Raw genomic sequence first — 27381 nt, 5'->3', positions numbered from 1 at the left:
GTCTCTCTTCGCCCTTGGCCTGTCTGGGACAGCTATCATTACAGACCCGGTGCCTCTCCAGATAAGAGCACCTAGGACTTCACAGCACACAGGCTGCCACTGCACAGCCCGCTGTGATAACTCATGCTCACAGGATAATACTTTTTACACATTAATCAGATGGCTCTTTAACCACAGAGCATTGCACGGCCCAGATGAAATTGAAATGCATAGTTTGTTTCCCTGATAATCTCTGCACAAACATCAGTAAAATATAGCCACTGGTCTCACTGGAATGAATCGGGAGCGACTACAGCAAGTTTGAAAATTCATGGTCGAATTCGCAGAGATACTGAGAGTCTCACTTAAGTTTCCCGTCTAGTTCAGTCTGTCTAGTTCCTCAGACCATCTGGACTCTTGCAGTGTAAACACAGTGTTATGAGAGACAGAACATAAAGCTCTTTACTTTCTAATTCTGGTTGAATGCAATCAAGTGTGTAGCAGAAATGTCACTGGCACACATTCCCCAGGAATGAGTCATCAAATAACCACGCGACAAAAAGCTGTCAAACCATCAGACTGATAAGATAGAACATATTGTTCTCCAGTACATCACAAGTTACTGAATGTTTTACAGTGACGGTGAAGCCTCAGCTGTCCTAACACCTCCAAATATAAAACGGTGATTAACAGCTTTTTCATCAGCTAATTGTTCACCTACCTACAAGGACAAAGGTGATCTGACATTTGTTATATGAGAAATCTTCCTATGATCAATTCTTTGATGTCAGTCCTGTTTTAAATTCTGCCATTTTCAATTTAGCAGTTTAAAGTTTGTTTTGAGGGGTTTCTCTCTCTCTCTCCCTCTCCCCTTCCCTCATGGGCGAGAAATTGCCTTTTTCGGGCCGTGAAAGCAGCCACTCATTCGTGTTAATTTCTGTGTTGCTTTCCATCAATCGTCCTCCCCCTCTCTCTGGGTTTTTATGTTTATCCCCATCTGTAGGGCTGCTTCTATCCTCCTCCATTCTTCCTTTGTGTTTATGTCTATGAATTTTGAGAAAAACATGTTGAGGAGCTCCCCTTGGTGATGGCAGCAATTTGGCTTTCATATATTCCTATCCTCCAGACACTACTTAGTGCCTCTGTAGTGAGTGTGTGTGCATGCTTGTGTGTGTGTGTGTTTGCGTGTATTTGTTTTACAGGATGCTAGAGAGTAATGAAACTTAGCTTTGTTTTGAGTTGCAATTTTTGGAGAGAGTTTGGCAAGGTGGAACGGAGCTTTCAGCCGCAAAGATAAAAACAATATTATGTTTTTAGGTAATGACAGTGTGATTGTGATTATTTGGAGGCTTTCGGCTCAGAGTAAAGGAGGTGAGCGGTGGATGAGGAGGAAGGTCGGTGGCGTGTTTCTTACCTCCAAACTGACAGCTCGTCAAAGACCGTGAGCGGTAATTGAAAAGCATGGGAAAAGTGGATAATGATCGTTTATTTGTGTGAAATTCAAACGAGGGGTTGAGAAAAGCTGGACTTGTCGGTTCAGAGGCTTATCTAGCTTTGGTTGGCTGAGTAATTAAATCAGAGGAGCGAGTGAAGTTCTCCTCAGCTCAGCGCCTCATCTTGTTTCCTCTTTAATCAGGTGGCTATTAAACCTCTGATTGCACTCCCCATCTTCTGACTTCAGCTTAGCTATTAAACACAGGCTGAAAGCATTTTTGGTTTGTTTGTGTGTGTGTGTGTGTGGGGAGGCATATTGTCTCATGTTTATAAGGATGAAAAAAAAGGAAAGGGGATCAAAAGTGAAAGACATAGAAGGACAATGTAAATACAATATGAGTTACGTTAGACTGAGGTAGAAAGGAAAGGAGATTCACTTGGATGCTGTTGTAGTGTTATTCTACATGCCGCGGCATGTTATTTCATTTCTTGTTGACTAGATGATGAATACTTCTCTCCGCAACCATAAATCCATTTCACAGAGCATCACTGACCTGTGAGATATATCTGTGACCTTACGCTTTAAGTCAAAACACACACGGTGATGCATTTAGCCGCACATGCAGAAGCAGAAGCAGACCAGTCTCTTCCCTCCCTTCGCCCCCTTTCTCCTCTTTACTCTCCCAAGCAATCCTCTAACACGGAGAGAGAGTTTATATTCCTCTGCTATCAAAAATTCAGTGGTGGCTTCTGCCGCCACATGCTGCGAGTGACACATGACCTCCTCCAAGGTCATCTCAGATTCCTCATCTGCACTCCTCAGAGATCACCCAGATTAGACTGATGCCCCTGCTCAGACGGCCACCGCTGGCCAAGCCGCCTGCATACATCCATTCTTATGCACTCAGCTTACTGCTGCTGGCACGGACAAGGTTGTTCAGCAAGGAGAGTTGACCTTTGGGGTACGAACAGAAAAAACACAGTGTTTTGCACTTTGGTTCTACTATATTTAGTGCCCATTACTTGAGGCTTTTATTAAAAATAAGGGAAATTATCTGTTTATTTTGCGTATTAAAACATGGGTGCAGAAAAATCAATAATATAAGATTCCGGGTGTAAAGCGGATTATAAAAAACTATTTTCAGCGGCTATAGTTTAAGCATTTATTGCTTTTTTTATACATACTTTGAGGGACTATGGCACATAATCAGCAGCTCATTTGCAATTCTTTCCATGTTTTTTTTCTCTTTATATAACCAGAAGCATATTCTAAGTTGTGCTCATTGCAAGAGGACCTTGTTTACCAAAAAACTTGTGAACAGTGTCCTCTTGCAGCACAAGTCTTTTGGATCCATGGGGACATTAAAATATATATGAAAGTCTGTCTAAACTTTATCTTCTCCTCTTGGAGAATTCTGCATTTTTCTTGAGCCCCATACCATATTTACCAGCTCACTATTGTGTTTCTCTTTGTGTGTTTTCCTACAGCCCCAGTCATCCTAAATGAGTTAAACTGGACCCAGGCTCTGGAGAGGGTCTTCATCGAGAACCGTAGGGAGGACAGCTCTCTGCGTTGGCAGGTGTTTGGCAGTGCCACAGGAGTGACGCGATACTACCCAGGTAGGCCACAGGGCACTGAGTCAACAGTCTGCCTTATAACTCATGGCAAGATAAAGTCTAAATTGACCCAAGGGTTCCTCAGCTGCGGAACATTGGCAATCTCTTATCAGATGGCTGTACTGGAAACTCGATAGACAGAATGAAATTATGATTACTTTCATCTAATCTGATCTGAAATATCCTACAGTGCGCCATACGGCCTATAACTTATTTTCTTGCTCTCTTCAGCCACTCCATGGAGGGCACCCAACAAGATCGACCTGTATGACGTCCGCAGAAGACCATGGTAAGTGCCATCTTCATAAAGACCCCAAGTCTCAGCATAATTTCTATATAATTCATTCTCTTCTGCAATTTATGCCTTTTGGACGAACAAGAAAAGAGCGACCATTACCCTCATAATTTTAGACACTTACGTTATTTTTAGAGACGTTTGTCTCGTAAATTGGCACATTTGGACTCTTTAGGAGCATTAAGGGAGAAATACTCTGACACTGGTATCGTCTTTTACCCTTTGAGGTTCTATGGTTCTGAATGATATTTGCTAGTTTGGATCATCGTCCAAAGCAACATGCCAGCTTGTGGTAGGCGTAATAAGAGGGAAGAGTTGGTTGTACATTATAAACAGTTTTTGACATCCGTCAGTGTTGTAAATTCTACACAAATGTGTTAAATTTCAAAGATTATTTGCTTAACTTTGAAAGTGCATTGTCTTAGTCCAGACAAGTTGTTGGACAAGCTGATTGTTTGGCACCAGGTGAGTCCAGCTGAGCGTTGAGAGGACAGGGGCTTATGTGGTTCAGAGCGGACAGCCTCTAACCAATACAAACACCAGCAGCAGCAGCAGAGTAAAATTGCAGGAATTGAACTTGTCGTTGCAGCACCTGTGCTGTCAGCAGCAGCACTGTCATGCTGTCCGAAGATTGTGACAAACTGTTGTGATGTGATGTGGGTGCACACACGTGCTGTAAACACATTTGAGTTTTAATTTGTGTGTCACAAAGGCGGCACAAACTTATCCACACACTTTGTCAGTGCATTTGGCTTTTACTTTTACATTGAAGATTACTTGTGGTTGTAATCTTCATTCTTCAGACTCTTTTGAATTATTGTGTATGTGTATACATGTACTCACTTCACAGCATCAATGCAGGTCTTTTCTGCCAATTCTATTATTGGGAACAAGTTTTAAAATTGACATAAGTTTTAAAATAATGGGCTGATTAAGGCATGTCTGCACATCAAGGACAGTGTGAATGTGGCCAAATGTACAAAAGAAAGGCTTTAATTCCTAAACCTAGTCTTAAAATATTAAGATTCCTGTTCAGTGTTTTGTCTCTGGCTCCTGCAGACCTCCTGTGCTCACTCCAGCCCACAGCGAAATAAAGGATGTTGTTTAATGGAATGAGATCAAAACATTATCTCAGTAAGCGATAATGTAGAATGCAGTGTGTTTTCCTACAAGGACAAAACAAGATAAGGGCTAATGTTTTTGTTCAAAGTGGCCACCTTTGCCTGCGGTTCTTAATGTAACAGCTGATCCCCGTTCAGAGAGCCAGGGTGGGCAAGTGTGAAGGGCTGGACAGAACTAGGCTGCATCAGGCCAAACAGCCCCCTTTCACCTACCCGCCCCTAGCTTCCTGTCCACCCTTCCACTTTCAATCTACCTGCCACTGTCACATCGGCTTTGTGGCAGCCCTGCCTGTTGCCTGGTTACAGGTTGGAGTGAACTGGACATAATCATGACAGCAATGTTGATTAGACCTGACCCCGTTTTCCATCTCTGTCTCGGTCCAGCTCAGTCTGAGTGGCTGTTTGAGGTCAGGGCAGGCTGTCAGATGAAGTCAACGGGCTCAGACCAAACAAACAAAGGACAAGCAGGAAAAAAAAAAAAAAAAAACAACAAACGCTGGCATCCTGGTTAAGTTTGTATGAAACTCAATTTTAAAATGTAGCTATAATGAGTTTAAAAGGCCCAGTCAAAGTTCAAGGTCCAATTTACTGATCAATAAAAAAAACAAAACAGGAAATAAATACCCATAAAGTAAAAACAGCATAAAACTACAGTTTATTCCAAATAAAAATGGTTTCAACTGTAAGAATGCCACACAACATAAACAAAAACTGACACTAAATTTAAGCCCCTTAACAAAAACATTGAAAGGGATTGCCTAACACCTCAGTGTATCTGTAATCATCAGACTAACGAGGTGTTCGCTGACAATTTAATTAAGTTAACACCCAAAGAAAGTCTCCCTAGCGCTCCACTGTCACAGCAGGCAACACCGTAAACATGAAAAATGCTGGAAAACACAATGCACTGTGCAGCAGGACAACTTAAAACAGGGATCCTGTCTCTGAACTGTCAGCACAATAACCGGAGTACACCCGAGTTTAATTCTCTTACACATGTTTTGACTCTGGGACTCTTCCCGGAGACAGGAAGGAACAAGGGAAGAGAAAGATGAGGGGGACTGCTGAGCGGCAGCAGCGTCTGTGACAAGGTTAGACAGAGGAAGAGGTGTATTTTCGCACAGAGGAACACCTTGTCACCCCCTTGGTCCTCCATGTTTGTCACTGTCATTTCTGTCGAGCTTTTCCTCATGTCGGAGCCTTCGACATTTCCTGTGGCCTGTTGCTTAGCAACTTGTGCCCAGCCGTGCTGAGTGGCGGGGCCATGGCAGGGAGTGTCATGATATGTCAGGTCAGACTTGTGTGATTATAGTCTAACATGCTGTCACCCCGACTGACACTCTCTGGAGCGTCGGCCAATCACGCACATTAAAAAAACAGTCCACAGGGGTTAGGTAAGCCCATCATGTGTGCTTATATGACAGGAGCAGATAGCAGCATCCGTCACGGGAACAGTAACGCAAACAACAACATGAGCATTAACACAAGTCGGACACAACTCATGCACCCACTTGGTGTTTTAGAAGAACTGAAATTTGAATTCTCCTCCTTTTTCTTTAAATAAATAGAAACTAGAATGACACTATTGTGCATATTTTTTTAAAAAGAGAATAAAACAGAATTTGTACGTTTGTGGAAACAGCGTCAGGTATTTCCCATGGACGTAGTTATCGGGCATCAGAGAGCCAGTAAAGTTATTTGCCAAATTTATTATTGTTATTTCCAAAATCGTAGTATAACAGTATAATGAACCAACAAGACTCATAAAGTCCAGCAGTGTAAGTAATATCAAGCTAAAGTTTGCTAGCAATAGCCACAGTAGGCTAATGGTCATCAGGTATCAGACCAAAGCAGCAAAACCTCCCAGGATGTTGACATGAGCCAGGGTCAGTTTTAATGCTTTTTAATAGGACTTTCATGTTCAGCATTTCAGAGGACCCAGCTAGCTAGGCCATCTAGCCTCTGCTCTGACAGTGCAAGCTAGCTTCCAGACTTTATCAGAGATTTCCATTAAATGTTAGTTTTTCATTTATTTCAGCACCAGCTGAGTCACAGGCAGCTCCCACACACTCAGTGCTGTTTTTGTCCCATGTTATACAAAGTAGGAGGGTGTTGCTGGCATTAGCTGTCTCTCTGTCATGGATTCAGTTGTGGTGATGGCAAATTACCCAGCTGTCAAAACTCAGAGCAAAGGCGAGTCCTGTAATATCACCACTCTATAAGTTACCCCATGATTCAAATCACACACAGAGAAATGTATGGAGTATGTATTATAGAGTGTAACAAATGAGGTGATATTATGCACACACACCCACACAGATATCAGACCAGTTACCGACACAGACATGAGAGTATGCAGAAAAATAGATAAATAACAATGGCTTTATATAAATACAAACTTTACATGAGTACAGACAAGATAAAAGCAACCATCAAAACATCATGTGGTGTGTAAAATTTAAATGTCACTTGGTAATTGCGGTTTTGACCAAACAAGTACACAGGCCAAAACAAACACCACACACACTGTCTCACACATTCCCCCACACCCCTATCAGCACTTTTCCTCTCACAAACTCTCAGACACATCAGATCACATGGGGCTGATATGCCAGATAGATACTGTAGCTTCACAGATACCACTATAGCGACTGGAATACACAGATGCAATCGCTGGAACATGCTTCAGTAACATTTGCAGCGACACCGACTCTGCTAAAAGTCCCCCAGTGAAAAGATGTGATTTACTTTGGAGAGTGAAAGTAGCTGCCAAAATTCACGGCCAGTTTGTAGCGTAATAGACCTGTAGCTTCACGGGGACGGATGGATGGTGGCGTGGACGACCTGGCCGGAGCCAAACAGGTGCACTTCTTATGAAAAAGATCGGAGGGCCGCCTGTCTCTACAGATGGGCCCTCCCTCCCCCTGCCACCGTCGTCTGCTCCCCCACCAGCAGCCCCAGGAAAATTAATGGTCCAGTCAACACACTTAATTGTCTCCAATTGCTCTGACATTAATTATTAACATTTGTCCATTATATTGTCTGTTCATGTTATCAAGGGAAGCGAAGCAGAGGGTGAAGTGAGGCTGAGGGAGAGAAAAAAGTGAAAGGGCGAAGAGAGAAATAACCAGAGACAGGCATGGAGTCCTGTTAGCCAAGCGTTGCAAAGATCCCATTACCTCCCAGGTTCACAACAGCATGTAGGCTATATCACATATTGATTTCTTCAAAAAGTCAATCTAACCTCTTTGTAAATATTATGACTACTGGTCAATCCTCAAAGCTGAGGCTCCCCCCCAAAATACCATTCCCAATATCTAGAGCCCTGAGCTTCACCTCCGTCTTTTATTCCCTTCAGCCCACTTGAGGGAGAAGCTGACTCAAAGAAAGGCTGGCGTGTTGGTGAGAATGAAGGTGATGCGAGGAGAGTCCCAATCAAAAATTTAACATTTCAGTTTGAGTAGAGACACAACAGGAGACGTTTTCTTCCATCTTAAGAGCAACGTTAACAGACTAGCACTTGTCTACTAATAATTGATACTGATGTATTCCAATATGCATGACTAATTCGATATTCTGGACTTTTTTTTAGCGATGAAAGTGGTGGAAAAATTGAGCACAGAATTCTGTTTGTTCTTCTGAGGCATAACCGAAAATATGGAAATGTGAATGTTGCTACCAACACTTCCAATAATCAACAGAAAGTGGAATAAATAAACGGCAGACAACATCTCTTTCTCCTGCAGGCTCTCTGGGCGCCGTCCTCCTATATTTTTATCTTAATTCAATCTTTATTCACCTGCCACATCCACAGGAGCACTAAGAGAGCAGCAGTCCATAAAATAATAAGCCCATCAGCACAACACAAATCCACGCACACTTGGGAGCACGCACACGAGCACACCTACAACGCACACACATGCACGTACACGCTCTCTGTGCTATATACAGTTCTCCCATTATAGTTACTCTGGTTACATCCACTGCACATGATGCATGTATATCAGAGCTCATGCTGTGAGGAAAATTCACACATTATAGTGGACAACACAACACAGAAGGTACTGTATATACCTCCCACTCATTATGTATATGCACTGTGCAGTACAGCCAAGAAACATAGTTCACAACAGACAACATGAGCACACTGATGGGCAACTCCAAACTTACAGTCAGCCGTTCCTGCATTCTCAACGAGCCCCAGCCACTCCATGCTACATGTATCCATTGCATGTTTCTGAAATGCATGTCGCAGATAATTCCTCCAATTTGAATGTAATGTGCAACACTTTGTGGAATGGGTCAGGGTGCATAAACACAATCTCCTGAGAGAGTTAGCCCCCCGGCACAGTTAATGTATTGATTTTACAACACTGCACCATGATAAAACTATTTCATGAATTCCAATGAGACTCCTTTACCAGACTGCTGCAAAACGAGTGAAATACAATCACCACAACGAAGAATATGTCATTGTGTTCATTGCTTGTATAATGCATTTCTTTTAGATTTATGGGGGCGGGGTGGTGGGGGTGGGGTGGGGGCTGTAAGGGTGGCTTGGCTGTGAATGCTGCTGCTTTAATCTGCTCTCATTTAGAGCGATACCTCGTTCCACCTCAGTGTAAAGAGCACATGTCCAATACACACACGAATCAGACGTCATCTTGATTGTTCTTATTGTCACATACACATTTTTGATAGTATGAACACGTTTATTTCATGACATACATGATGTATGTTATGGCTTTCTTGTGTTTTTTTATAAGCAAACAAGTCACCACTGCTGCAGACCTGCTTTTTGATTTATTTTGTAATAGTATAGCAATAAAAATAAAACCAATGGCCACTTAAACTTAAGCAATTGCATGTTAATTGCAATTAGCTGTTTATTCAAATGACTTCTGTTACAGTCTGTGATATATCACAGGACTCCATCCTTACCTAAGAAAAGAGGTTTTTACATTTTGTTAATAAAAGACTTCAATCAAAATTCAAAATTGATTTCAATACATTTTCTTTCCATTGGCTGATCTCCGTTTGTCAGAAAACAAACAGTGAGTCATTTTAAACAGTCGAAACGGATGTAAATGCAGAAAATGTTGTGTCACAGTATTTCACTTGTATCATGTGTCAGTGCTGCTTGTAGGGGTGTAACAGCTATTAGATTATTATCAGAAGACATGATCATTTGTACAAGACCCAAAGTCACTTTGGGAAGTGATACATATGAATTTATATTTTACACCAAAAGTAAGTTTTATTTCCTCATTGCAACAAGTTACTTTCTTATCCTCTTATAAGCTTTGAGGTTTTACTGTATGTGTTATAGTTTAGGTTATTGTAAGGACCAAGTGACTAAATTTTAGTTTCTTTGTTTGTATATATGATTTATTTTTATCTACATAAATAACTCAAGCTCTGACTTGCGTTGCCAACAAGGTAGTTATTGCTAGTTTGGTAATATGTGAAATGTGAAATTTTGATATAAATAGCTAAAGATGATGGACAGGTATAAACAGGCTGAGCTGGACTTGGAAGGAGAGCTTTCACATTAGTTTATCCTCTGTAATGAGCTGCTCAGAGAGAACCAGATCTGACTCATCCTCACATGTGAGTTCAACAGTGCTGTTGGAATAAAATGCTTTCAGTGGTCATTACGGTTCAGCGCTGGTGGTCCGATACTGACCACATCTTCCAGTGAGCAGACAGAGGAGGCCATAGGCTGATACGTTGAGTCTACCGGCTGATGGTTGTGTCGCTGTGGGACAGAATGGGCGACAGGGCTCAGTTCAGCACCAGCCAGGCCCATCTGCTTGTCACCTGGCCTTGGCACGCAGGAGACTGGGTAATGACAGGGAAAGAATGGCATCAGTGGGCAGAAGCTGAGAGGTAATTACTGACTGGAATCCATGCAGAAACAACACATCTGGATCCGTGAGTCAAAATGTGGAGAATTATACACTGATACCAGCCTCAATTCATGATTTTTATCTGTCAGAAACCGTAGAACTGCATATCAGCCCGGAGACTAAAAATGCTTGACTCCATCCCGCTCCCTCTGATCCTGATGTTCTCTGCTCAGAGGCACAGAGAAAATTCAATTGTACTTGAGGCAATGGAAAGGGAGAGAAAGAGAGCGGTGCTGATACACCAAGACAATCTGCAGGGAAGATCAGCCATGGTAGCACTATAGCTTCAGTGCAGAGTGACGCTATTCTGGCTCATGTGTTACTCCTCTCTACTCCATCACTGCTCACACATTCCTCTTAAACCCCATTACTGCTGATCAATGCCGCCTCTTTCACAGTTAGAGAGAAATGATCTGCTTGAAAGTGATATTTTCTCAGCAGATTTTAGGGCCAAAGTTTGCACAGTCTACCATTGTGAGATTTTACATGGGGGCTGTGGAAGATGACCCATAATGACTGCGTAATAGAAGTCTGCATTGCTACATAATTAACATTTAGCCCCTTCAAAATAACTTGGGAGACCCATTAAAGGACCATTCTCCTCTAAGAGAAATAGACTGACCAGAGAAGTTAATGAAATCCTGCAGTTGGTCTGCAGGCATCAGCCGTCACCAAATGACCCTCCTTCAATCTCCAGACAGGGTGTCTCCGTCCATGAGCCTGAGGGAACGGAGACGTGGTCCACATTCTGACTCGAGTCTCCGTCCTGCATCGATGATCGCTTTCACAAACCCCATCCGCTCGGAGAGAAAGAAGCCGCCACTGTGTGGAGTCTCAGATCTCTCCTCCTCTCCCTCTCACTCCCTCAAATTAAGATTTCAGTAATTAAATTGATAAAAGTCATGCATGCCAATATGCCTCATGGTTCCAGACCTGATTTCATACGCCACACAGTTGTGGAGAGCTGTGGAAGTTCTACCTTTGATGTGGCATTCTTTATTATTGAAAATAATTGGATTCTCCCTCCCTCCCTCTTTCCCCCTCCCTCCTCTCCCCCTCACACATACACACATCTCACCCACGTTCACTCTGGGCATGCTCAGTCAATCGACCTCTTGCGAGGCAGTGCTGGTGCCGAGTCCCTGCTTCCATCTGGGGGTTTCCGGGCAGCTTTTCAACAGAGTCGGTGGGGTGGGGTGGGGGAGCAGATTGTGTCTGGAAAAACGGATTTGAGCGGCACAGGCAGTGTGCTGGGGGAACGTCACTTCAACACAAGGTCAGGGGTCATTCTGCAGGTTGGAGTGGCGCCTGCCAGTGAGCGGGAGCGCCGAGACTTGTGGGAGTAGTGGCAAAGCCTACCGGGGCTCCGTTGCTCTACCTCCATATCAGCTTGGCCGAGCATAAGAAAAGAGCCTCTCTGGCCCACAGGCAGCTGGCTTCTCTCCACACTCAGCGGAACGGCTGATAATCAGCAGAAAGAGACCCCTGATGATTACTCTGCCTCTGCCTAAGACGGCTGCTAACTGCTTGCCTGCTCACTCCTCAGAATGTCAAACTAGTACTCACATTTGAAAGACCCCCTCCCTCCTCTCTCCCCCTTCCCAGTGTGCCACAGAAAAGCCTATAATGTCCATCAATCTCAGCTCTCTTTGTATCTGGGGTAAATGTGAATTTAATTGCCACTGGAACAGAATAAGAATTTTTGATTTTCCTCTGTAGATCATCCTGTATCAACTGTGGACAGACGGTTAGGTGCCAGTCTCTCCCAGGACTCCAAGTTGTCTGGCCTTAGCCACTTTAGATACGCACCCAACAGGCCCTATTTTAGGAGTTTCTTTGCAGCAGAAGCATAATGGTCTTATGCAGCTTGCGCCTCCCCTCACGACAAAGGGACCGCCACAGTAAATAATGTGTTTGACGCCCAACTGATGAGTCATCAAAGGAACAGAGCATCAGCTATCTTACTTTACTGACAGCACTTAGCTCAGCACAGGCTCTCCTGCACAGGTCAACAGCACTCAGGCTGCTCCTTGACAAGTTTATATAAGTTATTCAAGTGACTAAATATAAAGCATATTAAACTGCATGAGTCACCATGGCGTGACTGCAAAAAACAACTCTATTTTAATATGTCATTTGTGCTCATTTTAAGTCCTAAAATAATTTGTTTTCCCTTTAAATTGTAAGAGTGGGCACTTCTGCTTCTTGAAGCAGTCATCAGATCCTAAACTGTCATTTAAGGCAGTCTGAGGTAAATCACTTCACAACAAACTGACATTCAATTTGGCAAAACCTATATTTAATCATGGTGACTGGTATTGGAAATAGAGTGTGCCAGCCTATTGGCAGATTTTAAAGATAGCTCGACTTTAAACGGGTTAAGCACAGTCAAGTGATTTGTGAATTTAATGAAACTCCGCTGGAAACGAACAGTTAATGGTGATATTAATAATCACATTTTCCAAACAGAAACAGGACGCCAGCTAATTCAGGCAGGTTCTGAAATAAATATCTAGCATAGGGGTAATATCTGAATATCAAAAAGCATTTTTAAACCTGAAACACAACAATATCAGCCACTGTCATTGCCTTTGTGTTAAAGGTACTCAGTAAAAACTGCATGAAGCCTTTGAAAGTATGTAGTATGTTAATTTGTGTACCTTTTAGACTGAGTACTAGGCTTTGTTTACAGTGATGGTTTGTGTGGTTAGGAGGTTGTACAGTCCACTACAGGCCATTATCGTCAATGTATTATTATATACTTAGACTATAAACTAGCAATTACTTTGGCTTATGCGGTAATTATTTAGAGAAGGCATTGTTATTTAGAATAGAGGAGCATCTCTGTTGAAGTCAGTCGACAGCAGCTGTTGCCAACACTGAAGTATATAGCACAACTTATTAACTCTTCTAAGCACATAAGCCTTTTCTGTATTCTGTAGCTTAAGTGGGCTCAGCCGTGGTCGCTTCATATTATCATGTCTCAGCTCATTGTGACTTTGGCTTCTTTCTTTATTGCAATTCACAAAGATTATGGGAACAAATTAAAGCTTGTTCTTTGTGTCTTTTGTACAGGTATATCCAAGGTGCATCGTCTCCAAAGGACATGGTCATCATCGTGGATGTGTGAGTATCTCACTGCCTCCTCTTTTCAACATTTACCCCCCCCAGCTAGAGTGTGTGTCTCCTTCAAAGGGCACTAGTGCCACCTGTTGGTCTGAGAAAAGCCTAAAGTTAAAGGAAGATGATTGCTCGTCATCCACTTGCTGCTACTCTTTGGTCTAAAACATGCAGATGCTACTGTGAATGAATGAGCAGATGTGGAGACATTTAGTCAGAGGATGAAACCAGTCCCTGATAACTTTGGAAAAGGGAGATGAACAGAAAAATGTGTGTTTACAGACGCAGATCCCAATATTCAGGCATGTCTTCCTGGAACTGAGCCTCTAAGTGTTTTGTTGCTCCGTTTCTGCAGGAGCGGAAGTGTCAGCGGACTCACTCTGAAGCTCATGAAAACCTCCGTCGTGGAGATGCTGGACACTTTATCAGATGACGACTATGTTAATGTGGCCAGGGTGAGTGGAAGTTTGTAGCTCTTGCTTTGCATTTAGATATACGAAAACAATGATAACGCAAATATTTGTTGTATTCATTAAGCAGGTGGTAATCAAGCAGGGAGTCTGCAGACGACACTGTGTGTTCATCCTGCTCCCAGTTGTTTGCTTGCAGTGGAAACACTGCACTTGCCTCATTACAGTGTATTTGCTCTTCCTGCATCACCGTCGTCCATGTGGGATTTTTCCCCGTCTGCCTCTTTCACTCTCTGCTGATTACCAAGCTTTCTATTAAGACTAATGTTTAGGGGAATATTAACGTTATCCTATATTGCCGGACAGACACAGACACACACCACATGCTTGGTGTGGTGGCTCTGTTTGGAGACTTCCTTTAGTAATCCTTCATAATCCATTGCTCTTAGCCACTGTATGCCTCTAAATCCCGGCTCTGAGAGCAAGAAATGAGCATGGTAATCTGGGTGGGAACGCATCTGATTTTCACCCCTGTAAAGAAAGTGAGGGCTTACAAAAGCTGGCTGTGAATTATTTGCAAACACAAAAGACATTAATAACTAAAAATTAGCTGAAAACAATCATCAGACGCCATCTCTGGAGTCTGTATGCTTCAGCACACTTCTTTATGACAAACTGTGGCTTCACTTCACTGTCATGGCAATATAATTAGTTATAACAATACAGAATTTATTTCAAAAGGCTTCTTTGTTTTTATTTGTTATATATAGTAGATGTAACCCAGCTCGTTTTTTTTCCCATTCCTGTTTCACAGCTACTGTATATCACAGCTTTTTATGGTACAAGAGATGTGATGTTGGTAACAAAGTGATGATTATTGAGTTTGTGGCTCTAAATGCTTTTGTCTTTGATTTTTTTGTCAGCTAATTTAAATATGAGACAACACAAGCCCATAAGAAATGTCAGCTTTTGGCAACACTTTACATCAATCTGGCTTTAAAATGTCAGTAGATTTTGAAGTTGACCTTCAAGAAGAAACATCACTTGGAACCTGCAATTAGAGACATTGCTGCTAATATTGTAATCAGGCGTCGACACCGCACACAAGAAGAAATGTACGCACGCACCACACACAAACAAGCACACACACACTTTTAGGGCTAATTTGGTGGATGAGATGAGACAGATGATATTACCTTGGCTGGGTTTCTGTTCACTGGTTTGCACTGGCGTTTCAGGTGCACCTGTTCTTTGTGTGGAAAGTTGTAATTACCAGCGTTTACTGCCAGCCAGAGAGTAGCAGGGCAGCTTACATCTGCAGACACCCACGTCTGCATCCTGCTGCCACGAGCTACACACACATATGATAGAGAAGACACAGGAATACACACAATCTTACAACAGTTGGATACAAACTTAATTTTTTGCAAATCTGGAGGTGCTTTTGTTTGGAAAAGCTGTTACACATACAGGCATGCTCATGTGTGTCTTTGTATTTCCCCCTCTAGTTCAATGAGAAGGCCGACGCTGTTGTTCCTTGCTTCAGGACTTTGGTCCAAGCCAACGTTCGTAACAAGAAGATCTTCAAGGAGGCTGTCATGCATATGCAAGCCAAAGGAACCACAGATTACAAGTCTGGCTTCACATTCGCCTTTGAACAGCTTCTCAATGTAAGAGCCAACAAGCCTTTGAGGGGCAGGGCAGCGCGGGGGTGGATGTTTGTCTGTGGCTGACAAATTGTGCACTTCCAGAAAGTCTTAAATAACACGCTGGAACTATGCACTGTAGCTCCAGTACATCCCGCCAGAGAAACTGTCTAATCCAATTAATAAAAGTGAATTTACAGTGATAAAACGGTGCTGACAGTCAGGGGTTCAGGTTTGTATAAGACATTTCCAGAGTTCTGTCATTGTGGAAGATTAGGCTGATTATAACTGCTGCTGCGATGGAGTGACGCTAGCGTCTGCCGCAGCCAGCACAGTGGTGGGGTCTGTCAGCAGCAGGCGTCCACGTGTGCTCAACACAGGTGCTGCCTCAGCTCCGTATGCTGCTGTGTATTTTAGGAGGCTGCCACCCTAATGGGCTCTGATGGGATGATTGATGAGCGCAGCCCAGAGGAGATCAGCCACAGACACTTTATATTCCTCTGGTGGGGTTGGAGGCAGAGAGCCAAGTGCCGGCTGCAAACCCCCCTCCCTCCCCTTCCCCTTTGCCAGCAGAATGAGAAATAAAAAGGCCCCTTTAATCGCTGTCTGTGGCAGACTCACTCCCATGATTGGTGGCAGAAGCACAATAAAAATATGTAATTGTAGCAATATTATTTATCTTTATTAGAATCTTGTCAGATTGACGTGCCGCTGGTCTGCATATCAATGGCAGCTGCCGTGCAGGAAGGCGGGGTGTGAGGGGGTGGAGTGGTATCAAAGCTGAATGCTAAAAAGTGGTGCCTGGCTATGCACACACAGCGCTGAAATACTTGCAAAAGTGTTTCTGACACAATCAAATTTAATGCTAGAATAATGTTGTGTACTTCTAATGAAATCCTAAAATTATGATAATATGAAGAAGCGTGTGCCTACCAACTGGGAAATTTGTAAAAGAATGAAAACTCAGAGTGGATTAGATGCAACCACTATACCCAAAAAATTATATTCTGACAAATGATACAGTATTATAGTTGTAATAATACTAGAAAATAATAAATTTCCAATATAAATCTCGCAAAATATGTTATTTCATTTTGAAGTGATAGAAATATCAGTGTCCCAGGAAAGACACCCTCTAAATGCTACAATTTTTCAGGTTAACCACAACTGTTATCAAAACACAGTCATATGTCACAAGTAGAGGTTTGTTACATAGCAAGTAAAACTTTATATTATTTCAGTAATGCCTGTCCCATTCTTTTCAATATACAAGGCAAGAAAAGTTCCTGCTACCATCCTGTACTTCAAACATACATTTGAATTTTATCCACAGTGTCAAAGTACCAGTAACATATTACATTAACATCCCTATTTAGCATTTATTAGCACTATATTCACATTTATGAAGGTTTCTGTCAACAATCATAACGTGTATGAAGATGTTTTATATTATTACAGCTGTTTTACTGTACTGTCACTTATTATCATCAGCCCACAGGAGGAGTTATAGTCACTGACAAATAGATTCACACTTATATCTAATTGTCACTACATTATAATGGTTTATAATATAAAGCTTATAAATACTAAAGAGTCACAATAATATATATGTAATAATTTGTACTGTGTGACATATTTACCACAGTAGCCTACCACACTGTTTTGAATGTCCCCTCCCCTTTTTATTCTTGCATTGTCCCTAACCTGTCTCCCTCCTCCTTTCCCTTTCACTGCTCCTCTCTCCTTCCTCCCCTCTCTCTCCGTGTGCCACAGGAGAGCAGCGCCCCGAGGGCCAACTGCAATAAGATGATAATGATGTTTACAGATGGCGGGGAGGATCGTGCACAGGAAATCTTTGAGAAGTACAACTGGCCCAACAAAACAGTGAGTCTGTCCCCATAAGGCTGTTATCTATTCATCTACTCGCTCTGCCAGCCCAAGAGATCATGCATGTCCAGAAACTGTCTTAGCAGGCCCCTTTTTTTCCTCTCTCTCTCTCTCTCCGTCTCCCACCGTTTTCTGCTGACATTGTCTCATTATAGCACAGGCAGTTGTGTTAGTTAGGCTGTCAGACATGCCAAGCACTCCAATCTGTGCACATAACATCCTCTCCAAAGCTTTCTTCACTTCCATTTTGGCTGTTCTGATTCAGGCTTTTCCCTCTTGTGATTCATCTTTTTAGTCTCTTCAACTCTGCCCCCCCCCCCCCCCCCCCCCCCTTCTCTTTCCCTCTCTCCTCTTCTGTCTCTTTTGTTGTTTTTGCTGCTGGTGTTAACAGCTCTGACCTGCTGATTAATTAGCCACTTTATCATCAGAGCCTATAAAATTACAGCCAATAGATACTCAGTTTGAGTCTTTGTTCCCATCTTGTTGTCACTCCCCTCCTTTTCCCCCCATTTCACAGCCCCACCAATATTTATTCTGATATCCATTACCATCGAGTTCCCTCATGACGGCTGCTGTCATACAGGAATAATCTGCAGTTTGACAACTCTCTCACCGCCGTCTTACGTTTGGAGACAGTTGTGTGAGTTGACTGGGAGGCTAATCGAATCATAGTCGAGATTTGTCACATGGCAGTGAACTTGCCGTACAGACGGAGGTTCGCAGGGTATAGTTTTAGCTCTAGTGTCTCTGCAGTAACTTGGTTTGTGGCTGTTTTTATTCCATCTGTTATTCTAGCATTCCCCTCAAATGATTTCGTCTCTGTTGTTCTCTCCATTTCTCCATATTTGTTTTTTTTTTTTTCTTCATCCAGGTTCGTGTGTTCACCTTCTCTGTTGGGCAGCATAATTATGATGTCACCCCTTTGCAGTGGATAGCTTGTGCCAATAAAGGTAAGATGTTTGTACTGAAGAGTGTTTGTGTGTTTCCCACAATGGAACAAAACTGACAACAAAACAGCCCCACAACAGAGGGTGACACAGGAGTGGATTATCACCCTGAGTCTTTATGTAATGCAGTGATTTTACTGCACATATCTAACAACTGTGTACAGAGTTTTAACACTGTCACCCTTGACTCTTAGGAACTTCTTTAATACTTTAGACTTGCCCCAAAGCTCTGTCAGTGTGATACATGGGTCATTACTCTTCGTTGCAATGCTGTCTTCCCCCGATCTGACTCCCAACTCTATTGTTGGCAGTTTTTTTTTGGTGACTGCCCCGTGCGTCATCAATCCCCACGTCATGCACTTGTCAGACGGTTTCTGCAACCAACCAGTCACCAGAGCAGATGGGAGAGAATAAACTGAATAAAAAAAACAACATAATGACAAGTAGTATGTTCAAGTAAAGAAAATAGAGTTTATTCGTTTTATAAATGCACATTTATATACAAAAACGGACATATAGTTATTATGACTCCTGTCCCACCTGCTCCCACCTTTTGTTCAGTGACCACAAATTTCCACAGGATTCCTGAAAAATCCTCAACCTCTTCCCCACAATGCAACATGTCATGTTTTATAGACACAAAACTTGAGAGTTGAAAAACACCTCAGTTTTCAGTGATGATGATTTATAAGTGTCCAAAATCTGAAATGTTCTGAGGGAGGAAATTTGAATACAGCCCCAGTCTTGTCTCTTTAAAAAAACAACTTTACTTTGTTGTATTTGAACACTTTTGCCAAGGCCAAGAGTTTATGGTCAAAAGGTGAAATGATGTATAGATGAACTGTGTGAGGTTACAGGTGGAACAAAGCACACGTCTAATCTCACCCAGGTCAAAAGCTTTCAACCAGAAAATAACTGAAATGAAGTGAAATATTAAAACCTGCCTGGACCCATTACAAACCCATCATCACTAACATTTTATCCAGGTGTCTATCTCACTGCACGTGATGGTCCGATCAATATTTTATTCATCTACAGTCCCTAAAATAACCCAACAAGCAGGCAGCCCTGCCTCTGACCGACAGTCTGACAACCCATATGACTCAGCGGCCCTTCCTGTTAGCTACGTTGTCTGCATCAATCTCATCTTGACTCAGCTCATTTTTGCTCGACCTAACTCAGACGCCCGTTGCCGTGCTCAGTTTTGAACGCTGTTAGTTTTTAATCCATCACCCACTCCTCTTCCTCTCTTTTGTGGGTTTGATATGATATTGTTTCTCAGTGTTGCAGTTTATCTGAGGCTGCTCCTTTACGAGGCCTTCAGCTGTCTGTGTGAAGCCTCGGCTAGCTGCTGCTGCTGATTAGCTTATTGCCACTGGAGCCAAGTGCTTCAGAAGTATCTCCCCAGAAGTTGTTATTAATTAGCAGGAGGAGTCTGGTAGCAGGATGATTACCATGCCATCTTCCTGTCAGGCTGGGGAAAGTCCAGGATTACGCTTCTGTGCCAACATGCTCTGTGCTGTTCGCGACTGTAGTGATTACCATGGTACTAAAGTCTATGCCAACATAAGACAATGGTGTTGACACACCAGCCTCAATGGAGCTGTCCTCTCATATCTTCAGTGCTTATTACTCTTTGGTATCTCACTCCAACAGAGGCAGCTCCCTGACACTTTCACAGGCCCTAACCCTTCACCCATGACATACACACATTGACAAACTGCAGAAACACACACACACACACAAGCAAACACCCACAACTAGGCCACTTGGAGATGCTAGCTGTTGTCTCATTTGAGCTGCAAACCCATCTTAAGAAGAAAGTAACCTCTCTTTGACTCTGGGGACAATGAAAGCATTTATCCATGCTCTCAAACAGTGTAAGAAAATCCAAAACAGAGAGAAGAGTTATCTTCAAAGAACAGGTGAAATGGAGGATAAAAGCAGCAAATATGATCTACTGTATTGGTGATCCTAATACGTCCACAAAAGTGGTGCTTTTAATCCAAAGCTGGGAATAAAATAATACATAAATTCAAGATGGCCATCCACAATAGAAGTAAAATCCTCAGACATATCAATTACACCATGAAATTAGTTATACAAGTTTAGTGGGTAAACTTATGACAGTTCATACATTATCTCACACAAGTCTTGATAAGAAAACTGAACAGAAAGAAGTGCAGGTCTACGAAAGAGGAAAAGGCAGAGTCATACTTGACCCAGCATGTCTATATTACACTTGACCTACATACCAGTGAGAGCACTAAAACTGATATAATTAATATTGTCAAACTCAACACATATAATTCAGTGTATTTTATAACAACAACAACAAAAATTGATTTTTTTTTTCTCAAAACAGACCCATATTTAAATCTGACTTCTAATAGTGCTCAGGCATTATGTAAATGAGAGTCACAGAGAAAATAGGTTATTGATTAGAATCACTATTGCCGCTCACACAGCAGATCTCTGTTGTTAACCTGCAAAGCACAGACGAGATCCATATTACATTTAGTTCCTGTCTACGTTTTCCTCCATCCACCTCTCGCCAGCCGCAGACGCCACCTTTCTGGCACACGACCAAAAACACAGAGACGAACTGCTGCTCTGAAGAAAACTCTAACAAATAGCTTGCACCCTGCGACTGCGTGTGCAGAGATGTGTCTGCACGTGTGTGTGTTTGTATATATAATGTCTGCACCCTCACATGTGCAAATGAATGAGACAGAGAAGGCAAATCTCCACACAAACCACTGTGGCGAAGTGCATAATGTATCAAAATAATGAGAGTCATCTTTGCCTCTTAACATTCTGGGGATGCTGTCTCCATTTCGCGGCTCTTTGTATAAACACTCATGGCTTTAATAACTTGGGGAGCAGCGTGGTTATTGACCCAGTCGGTCACTCTTCTCCATTCCTAATCAGCAGCAGCAGCGCCTGGGGCTCAGCAGTCCCAGGGAGCCTCCACATTTACATCCTACAGCACAGCCACGAGTGCGGAGAGGTCAATGGCCACAAGCCCTCCCGTGCCTGCGCGGCTCAACATCATCACTTGGAAACGACGGCGTTACATGTACCTCATAGCACTGAAGAGATTAGACTCCAATCTACAAATGGATCACTTTTGTACACACTGTGACTGTTTAACGCTTGATAATGTAAAGCTCGGAGACAGAAGGCAGCACAGGTGTGCGCCACGAAGCAGACTGGACCCAAGCTTTCTGTTGGAATAGTGTATTGATTCTCTCCTCTTAATCTCCAGGTTACTACTTTGAAATTCCATCGATTGGAGCCATCAGAATCAACACCCAGGTAAGATATATGGGGTGTGTGCAAGCTACTGAATAAACCTTTATAAAGCCACAAAAACATCAATTTCAAGCAAGAAGGTAGTCCATTCTTCCTTTGATGCTGGCTTTGATGATAATTACACAGATTGTAGATATTATAGATAAGTGTACCATAACAAAGGGACAGAAGACGGCACAGCTGGATGTGACACAGGTGGAGATGTGGAGCGATAACAAACATGGCTGTGGTTTCTCTATGAAAATGTTTTCAGAAGCTCCAATATAAAGGCTTTCAGATCTCTCTTTCTGTAACACACACACCTCTGGTTCCTCACACACCCAAAGCCCTTCCAACCACCCCCCCGCCCCCTCCCTCCACCCTTGCTTGAGGCACTACGAGCTTTCAGAGGCCCTTGGGATAACCTCATTCCAGCTGTAGAAATTGACTCAGTTGCTGGGAGGTGAGGGAGCCACTGCACAACTCACCACCCCCTCCCCTCACCTCCCCCTACCTCCCACCCACCACCTCATCCCCTCCCCACCACCCCCGGCCCCGGTGAGCGATCAGGCCCCAGAATAGACTGTCAGCTGTTCCATTAACTCTGGCATATTTATATTCTGAGAACTGCCACTTACTCTAATAGGTTTTCTGAAGGTGGGTGACTACAGCTCTCAGCACAGGCCCAGAAGACACATTGAGGCCTTATGTTATTTAACCGTTCTCTGCCCTTCAACATCACACACTCATCACATAGTCTCACTTGACTAAGACGACAACATTCGAATAACAGATAGCAAAAATATTATTATTCATATTGTCCTGAGTCATACAGTGATGTGGGAAGAGTGGAGTAGTTTTAAAGTAAATGGCAACATATTTTGTGTTTAAGCGTTGTTTCCTGTGACTGAAATGTGAACATCTCAGTGTAGTGACAACAACAGGCCAGGCGTTAGTTAGGATGTTCACAGGGAAGGTACTGATGAGTTTACTCTCTGCAGTACCCAGGGAGACGACAGCGTTTTATCAACACACAGGGATGCTGCTGGAGTCTATACGGCTCCGGTTCCTCTGGACCACACATCTCCGGTTGCTGACTTTTTATGTTTCCTAGATTGTTCTAGCCAGGCGGAAAATTTCCCCTATATCCCGTGAAAAGGTCTGGCTGTCATTGTCCTGATGGAATATCTCCCCGTGGCGCGTTAAACCGGACTTTTATTGAGCTAATAATAGAATAGGTTACGCCTGTCAGCACCTCACTGTTCAGGCGATGAAAAACAAACGGTCAAAAGCATAATACTGAAATCGCTGTGTGCTTATACAGGGCACCCCTTTTGTGTATTGAGGATAGATACAAAGGCTGGTGGCAAGGGGTCAGAAATTTGCGATTGCATTTCCCTTTTCACCGCAAAATGGATGTCATCCTGTAAAAACTGCTTTTTAAAATTAGCATTTAACCCCAGGAGTGCACCTGCTTTTCTGCTGATCTGTTTTTATATTTGAATACAGTATATTGTGTTGATCCATAAATACAGGCGTTTGATGTTATAACTCGCTTGACTATTGAATAGGATACTGTGGAGGAATTTGTAGCTTTTGTAAATGTAACCACAGTCATTTTAATCCTCCAGTTATTCTGTCTGTGTCTTGTTAGAACAAGAAGACTCTGAGGACTCACAGCGTAATCGTCCTGTTCCTAAAAGGCCTTTTTTTTTTTTTTCCTTCCAAACTTGTGCGGTTGCTTCCTGTGTCATGAGGTCACTCTCTCAATAATTTTACCAATCAACCAAAATGGCACGGATCAATAGGTCTGTTTACAAAAACAGACATCTCAGCTGTTGTACGAGGTGTCTCCTGAGAACAAAAGAATATAGTGAATATGATGTATTACTAGTAGACTTAACCCCTCACCTCTATTCACAATCGCTGCGGGTGATTCTCTCAGTGCCAGCGTTGACAGTAGAGCCCCTGGGAGAATGGCCTGTTTGCACGCCGTGCCATTGACACCCTTAATGTGTTTTTAATAGCTCCTTCATAATGATGAAAAACGGCCTTGAGTGGCTCAGGACTGGAGGCTTTATGGCTCGGCAGGGCCGGGGATGCTGCTGGTGGCCCACTGGTTTATGTGGTGACAGAGAGGAGGTCGGTCAGGGTCTTATAGTTTTATGACAGATGAACGTTGGGTGGCTCTTCCAGCTCTCCCGCTTTTTAACATCTGTACATGACAAGCGCTATAAACGTCTGTTTGATCACTAGTGTTTACTGTGTGTGAGTATGTGTGTGTGTTTTTCGCGGCCGCAGGAGTACCTGGATGTCCTGGGCCGTCCCATGGTGTTGGCCGGGCCCAAAGCCAAGCAGGTTCAGTGGACCAACGTCTACCAGGACGCGCTGGTGAGAGAGAAAATTTTATTTGATCAGTAACCTATGTATGACTCTCCAAATATTTCCTTCCTTAATTATTTACTCCCTCTACTGCTTCTGTTTGTTAAAGATATTTGGGCAAATTCAGGTCATTGACTTGGTGTCACAACCTGAGCTGATTTATTTGCACTTTCTTGTGTTTATTGATTCTTATTTTTAATCACCAATATGTAGAGATCTTTTAATACGTTTAAAAAATGTATTTCTGTACGTTTTATTAGGGTTTGGGCCTTGTCATCACCGGGACCATGCCAGTCTTCAACCTCACTGCTGATACTGTCAGCTCTCAGGTAAAAGCAACACTTAAAGGTTTACAATAGCCACACACAGGCAAACAATGTGACTTACCTTTACCTATTATTATAACTGTCATTAAGGTTGTTAAGTTATTCAGACAGAGGCAGGCGTTGGAGTAGCAGGAGGGCTTCAGGTTTTATTTTGCACCTCTTTGGTGTTGTTGACCATCATCAGTCATTTGTAATGGCGTCCGCCCAGATGCTGCTCCTCTAGGCAACACCTCCCCCCTGAGGTGACAGCAGACATCACAACCACCCATCTGCACTATCATCTAGAGAGCCCAGACACATCCAGCTTTCAGCATCCATGACCAAAGTATTTACTCTGAGCTTATCACACAGGCTTAAAGCAGTGACACTGCTGCAAACCGACTCACTTTAAGATAGACTGTAAAAATACGGACTAATCAGATTGCACACGAAGTGATGATAAGTCAGAGATGGCACAGGGATGTTCTTAGCAGTCTCGCAGCACAGCCACCAGCTCTGTGTGATCCTCTGATGTCAGCGGGGGCCTGTGGATAAAATGCTAATAATTGCTTTATGTGTTCTTCATACAGAACCAGCTCATCCTGGGCGTTATGGGAGTAGATATCGCAATCAACGAAATCAAAAAGAAGACTCCTACGTACAGAGTGAGCATGCTGTGCGCTCAGTATCACTCCCACATCACTTTCACACTGACTTTTATTGAATCACATCTTCACGTACCATTTTTCTGTGCAGCTCGGAGCCAACGGTTACACCTTCGCCATCGACCCAAACGGTTATGTACTGCTGCATCCCAACCTGCGACCTAAGGTTGGTCCAGCTATTAACCCTCGCCCCTGCGTCTAATGAGTGCACTGCTTCTGATTCGGAAGCTAAATTTGGATGTTATTCCTGCTGACTGATGTTAACCTCCCACTCCATCTTCCCCCTGCTTTCTCTCTCTCTCTCTGCTCAGATCATTAACTTTAGGGAGCCCGTCACTCTTGACTTTCTGGATGCAGAGCTGGAGGACAGCAACAAGGAGGAGGTAAAACATCATCTTTGAAATATTATCATTAGGGGAAACTCGTGTATTTCATGTATGAGTCGTTCAGTCTTTATATTTGCCACTTGTTTTTCCTCTTCTATGCATTTGTATGTATGTGCACACCTTCTCACACTGCAGCATCTCTCTCCTCTCTCCTGCTCTTCAGATCCGTCGACAGATGATTGATGGCAGATCGGGGCAAAGGAAAATCAAGACGCTCATTAAGTCAGTTGATGAGGCAAGTCATCAATATGTGAGACTCAATCATGATCCAAAGTAGCACCATCCTGAATGGTGTTTGAATGAATCTGTATGTTCAGGATCTGTTGTTTCCCTCCAATTATGGGAAGATACATGTGCCGAGGATGTGACGGTGTTACTAATCAGAGTCTCTTTGCTGACAGAGGTACATCGATGAGGCCATGCGGACATACACGTGGACGCCTGTGGACGGTACAGACTACAGGTAGGTTTCAAATCAAACATCACCACCTGACCTCAGACCAAAAGATTGATGCAACTTGAACCTGTGAGTGAACTTTGATACTTTTTTTATTCGTTCATTTCGAGCCACAAGTCTCAGATTTACAGTTGACAGCTGTTACTCATCAGCCGGCAGTGTTTTGTTAACTGTAGCTGCTGCCATTGTGCATTTGGAACAGACTAAACCTATCACTGGATAAATGCAGCTTGCTCATTTGCCTTCTGTATTTGCATGAAATAATTCATCTGGATCACCCAAATTAAAGAACCGTTTTTCTTCTCTCATAAAAATCCTCGACAGTACTCTAAGCACAAATTAATTGCATAGTTTATTCATCTCAAAACTTGGTTGAACATTTGAGGTTGCATCATAATGACATTTCCTCCAGGCAACACTTGGGAAATTACAGTTTATGATATTCAATAGTCCTACAAATGCCTGATGTGTGTTTTTTTATTACATCTGCTGGCAGCGTGCCCGGTCCAGGCTGAGTCCATACAAGGTTTTCTCTGCACGATTCTATTAATATTCAACTCAAAGGGAAATTCCAGCATATTTAAGGATCCGAATGTGTTACTGTTGTGGCCTGCGACAGTCAAATGTAACCCTAGCCAGACATTCAAAGCTCTGCACTCTCATTAATCCTGTAGCTAAGAGTTTAGGGCAGTAAATGGGATTTTGCTTGAAAAATTGGTGACATTGGATGTTTCTTTAAATCTAAATTAGCTTTATATCATAGATTGTCAACTATAGCTGTGGCTCAGTCTGAACCTGATACTGTCACAGCCTGATTTTCTCTCTGTTCCAGTTAATCCCCTTACTGAGTTATATTTTAGCTTTGTATAGCTCCACAGATTAAGAGATGGGACATGAATTTCCATTTTTTCTCTCTAAAATATCTGGCTTTGGTAGAGGAGTAAATATATAGATGAAACTGTCCTAGGCTGTAGTGATTACATATTACAAAGCAAAACTGCCATTTCTCTTTAATGTGTGACATGCATGATGACGAGCTCATTGTTCTGGTTTCTGCTCTCAGTCAGCGGTGTTTCTGGCTGCAGCTGTTTTTAGCATAAAAGCTCTGATAAACCGACTGAACTACCTGTTCAGCACCAAGAACAGACAAGCACAGGTAGGAGCGAGATGGTGAATGTAGTGGAGCTAAGCCAGACATTTCACTGAGGTTCTGGTACTAAACAAGAGCTAAAAGGAGAGTGATTAGACTTACAGTCATTGACTGGCCTGAAACACAACTCCAAATTAATTGTACTGTTTGCTAACATGTTCGCCATATTAACTTTCTAAGGTAATATGTCAGTGTTGTGTTGTGTTTACAGCTTGTTGTGCTGCATTCAAGAGCAAAAAAAAACACAAAACAAAGTAAAATCTGCAAATGCAGGTTGTTCGTTTTAAATTTGATCACCAAGCATATTTGATATGGTACAGAGGACACTGCATGCATTTGCATTTGCTTCACTCAGAAACACTGCAGGATGGCAAAGA

At 42.8% G+C, this 27381-nt stretch overlaps 1 protein-coding gene across 1 annotated transcript in view; it reads left to right on the top strand.

The window, feature by feature from the left end:
* The window catches only part of cacna2d2a (calcium channel, voltage-dependent, alpha 2/delta subunit 2a), a 136953-nt gene that overhangs the window by 95097 nt on the left and 14475 nt on the right, over positions 1-27381 (top strand). The window contains 15 exon segments of the mRNA XM_051072232.1: positions 2902-3033; positions 3262-3319; positions 13431-13481; positions 13831-13930; positions 15394-15555; positions 17305-17415; positions 18290-18368; positions 21634-21683; positions 23961-24050; positions 24302-24370; positions 24937-25011; positions 25103-25177; positions 25323-25394; positions 25561-25632; positions 25799-25860. Of these exon segments, the coding sequence (XP_050928189.1) occupies positions 2902-3033; positions 3262-3319; positions 13431-13481; positions 13831-13930; positions 15394-15555; positions 17305-17415; positions 18290-18368; positions 21634-21683; positions 23961-24050; positions 24302-24370; positions 24937-25011; positions 25103-25177; positions 25323-25394; positions 25561-25632; positions 25799-25860 (1258 nt within the window).

The sequence above is a fragment of the Lates calcarifer genome, linkage group LG8 (genome assembly GCF_001640805.2).
Source record: "Lates calcarifer isolate ASB-BC8 linkage group LG8, TLL_Latcal_v3, whole genome shotgun sequence".
Taxonomy (NCBI): domain Eukaryota; kingdom Metazoa; phylum Chordata; class Actinopteri; family Centropomidae; genus Lates; species Lates calcarifer.
The sequence above is the reverse complement of the archived record's forward strand: the minus strand, read 5'-3'. Positions and strand labels throughout refer to the sequence as shown.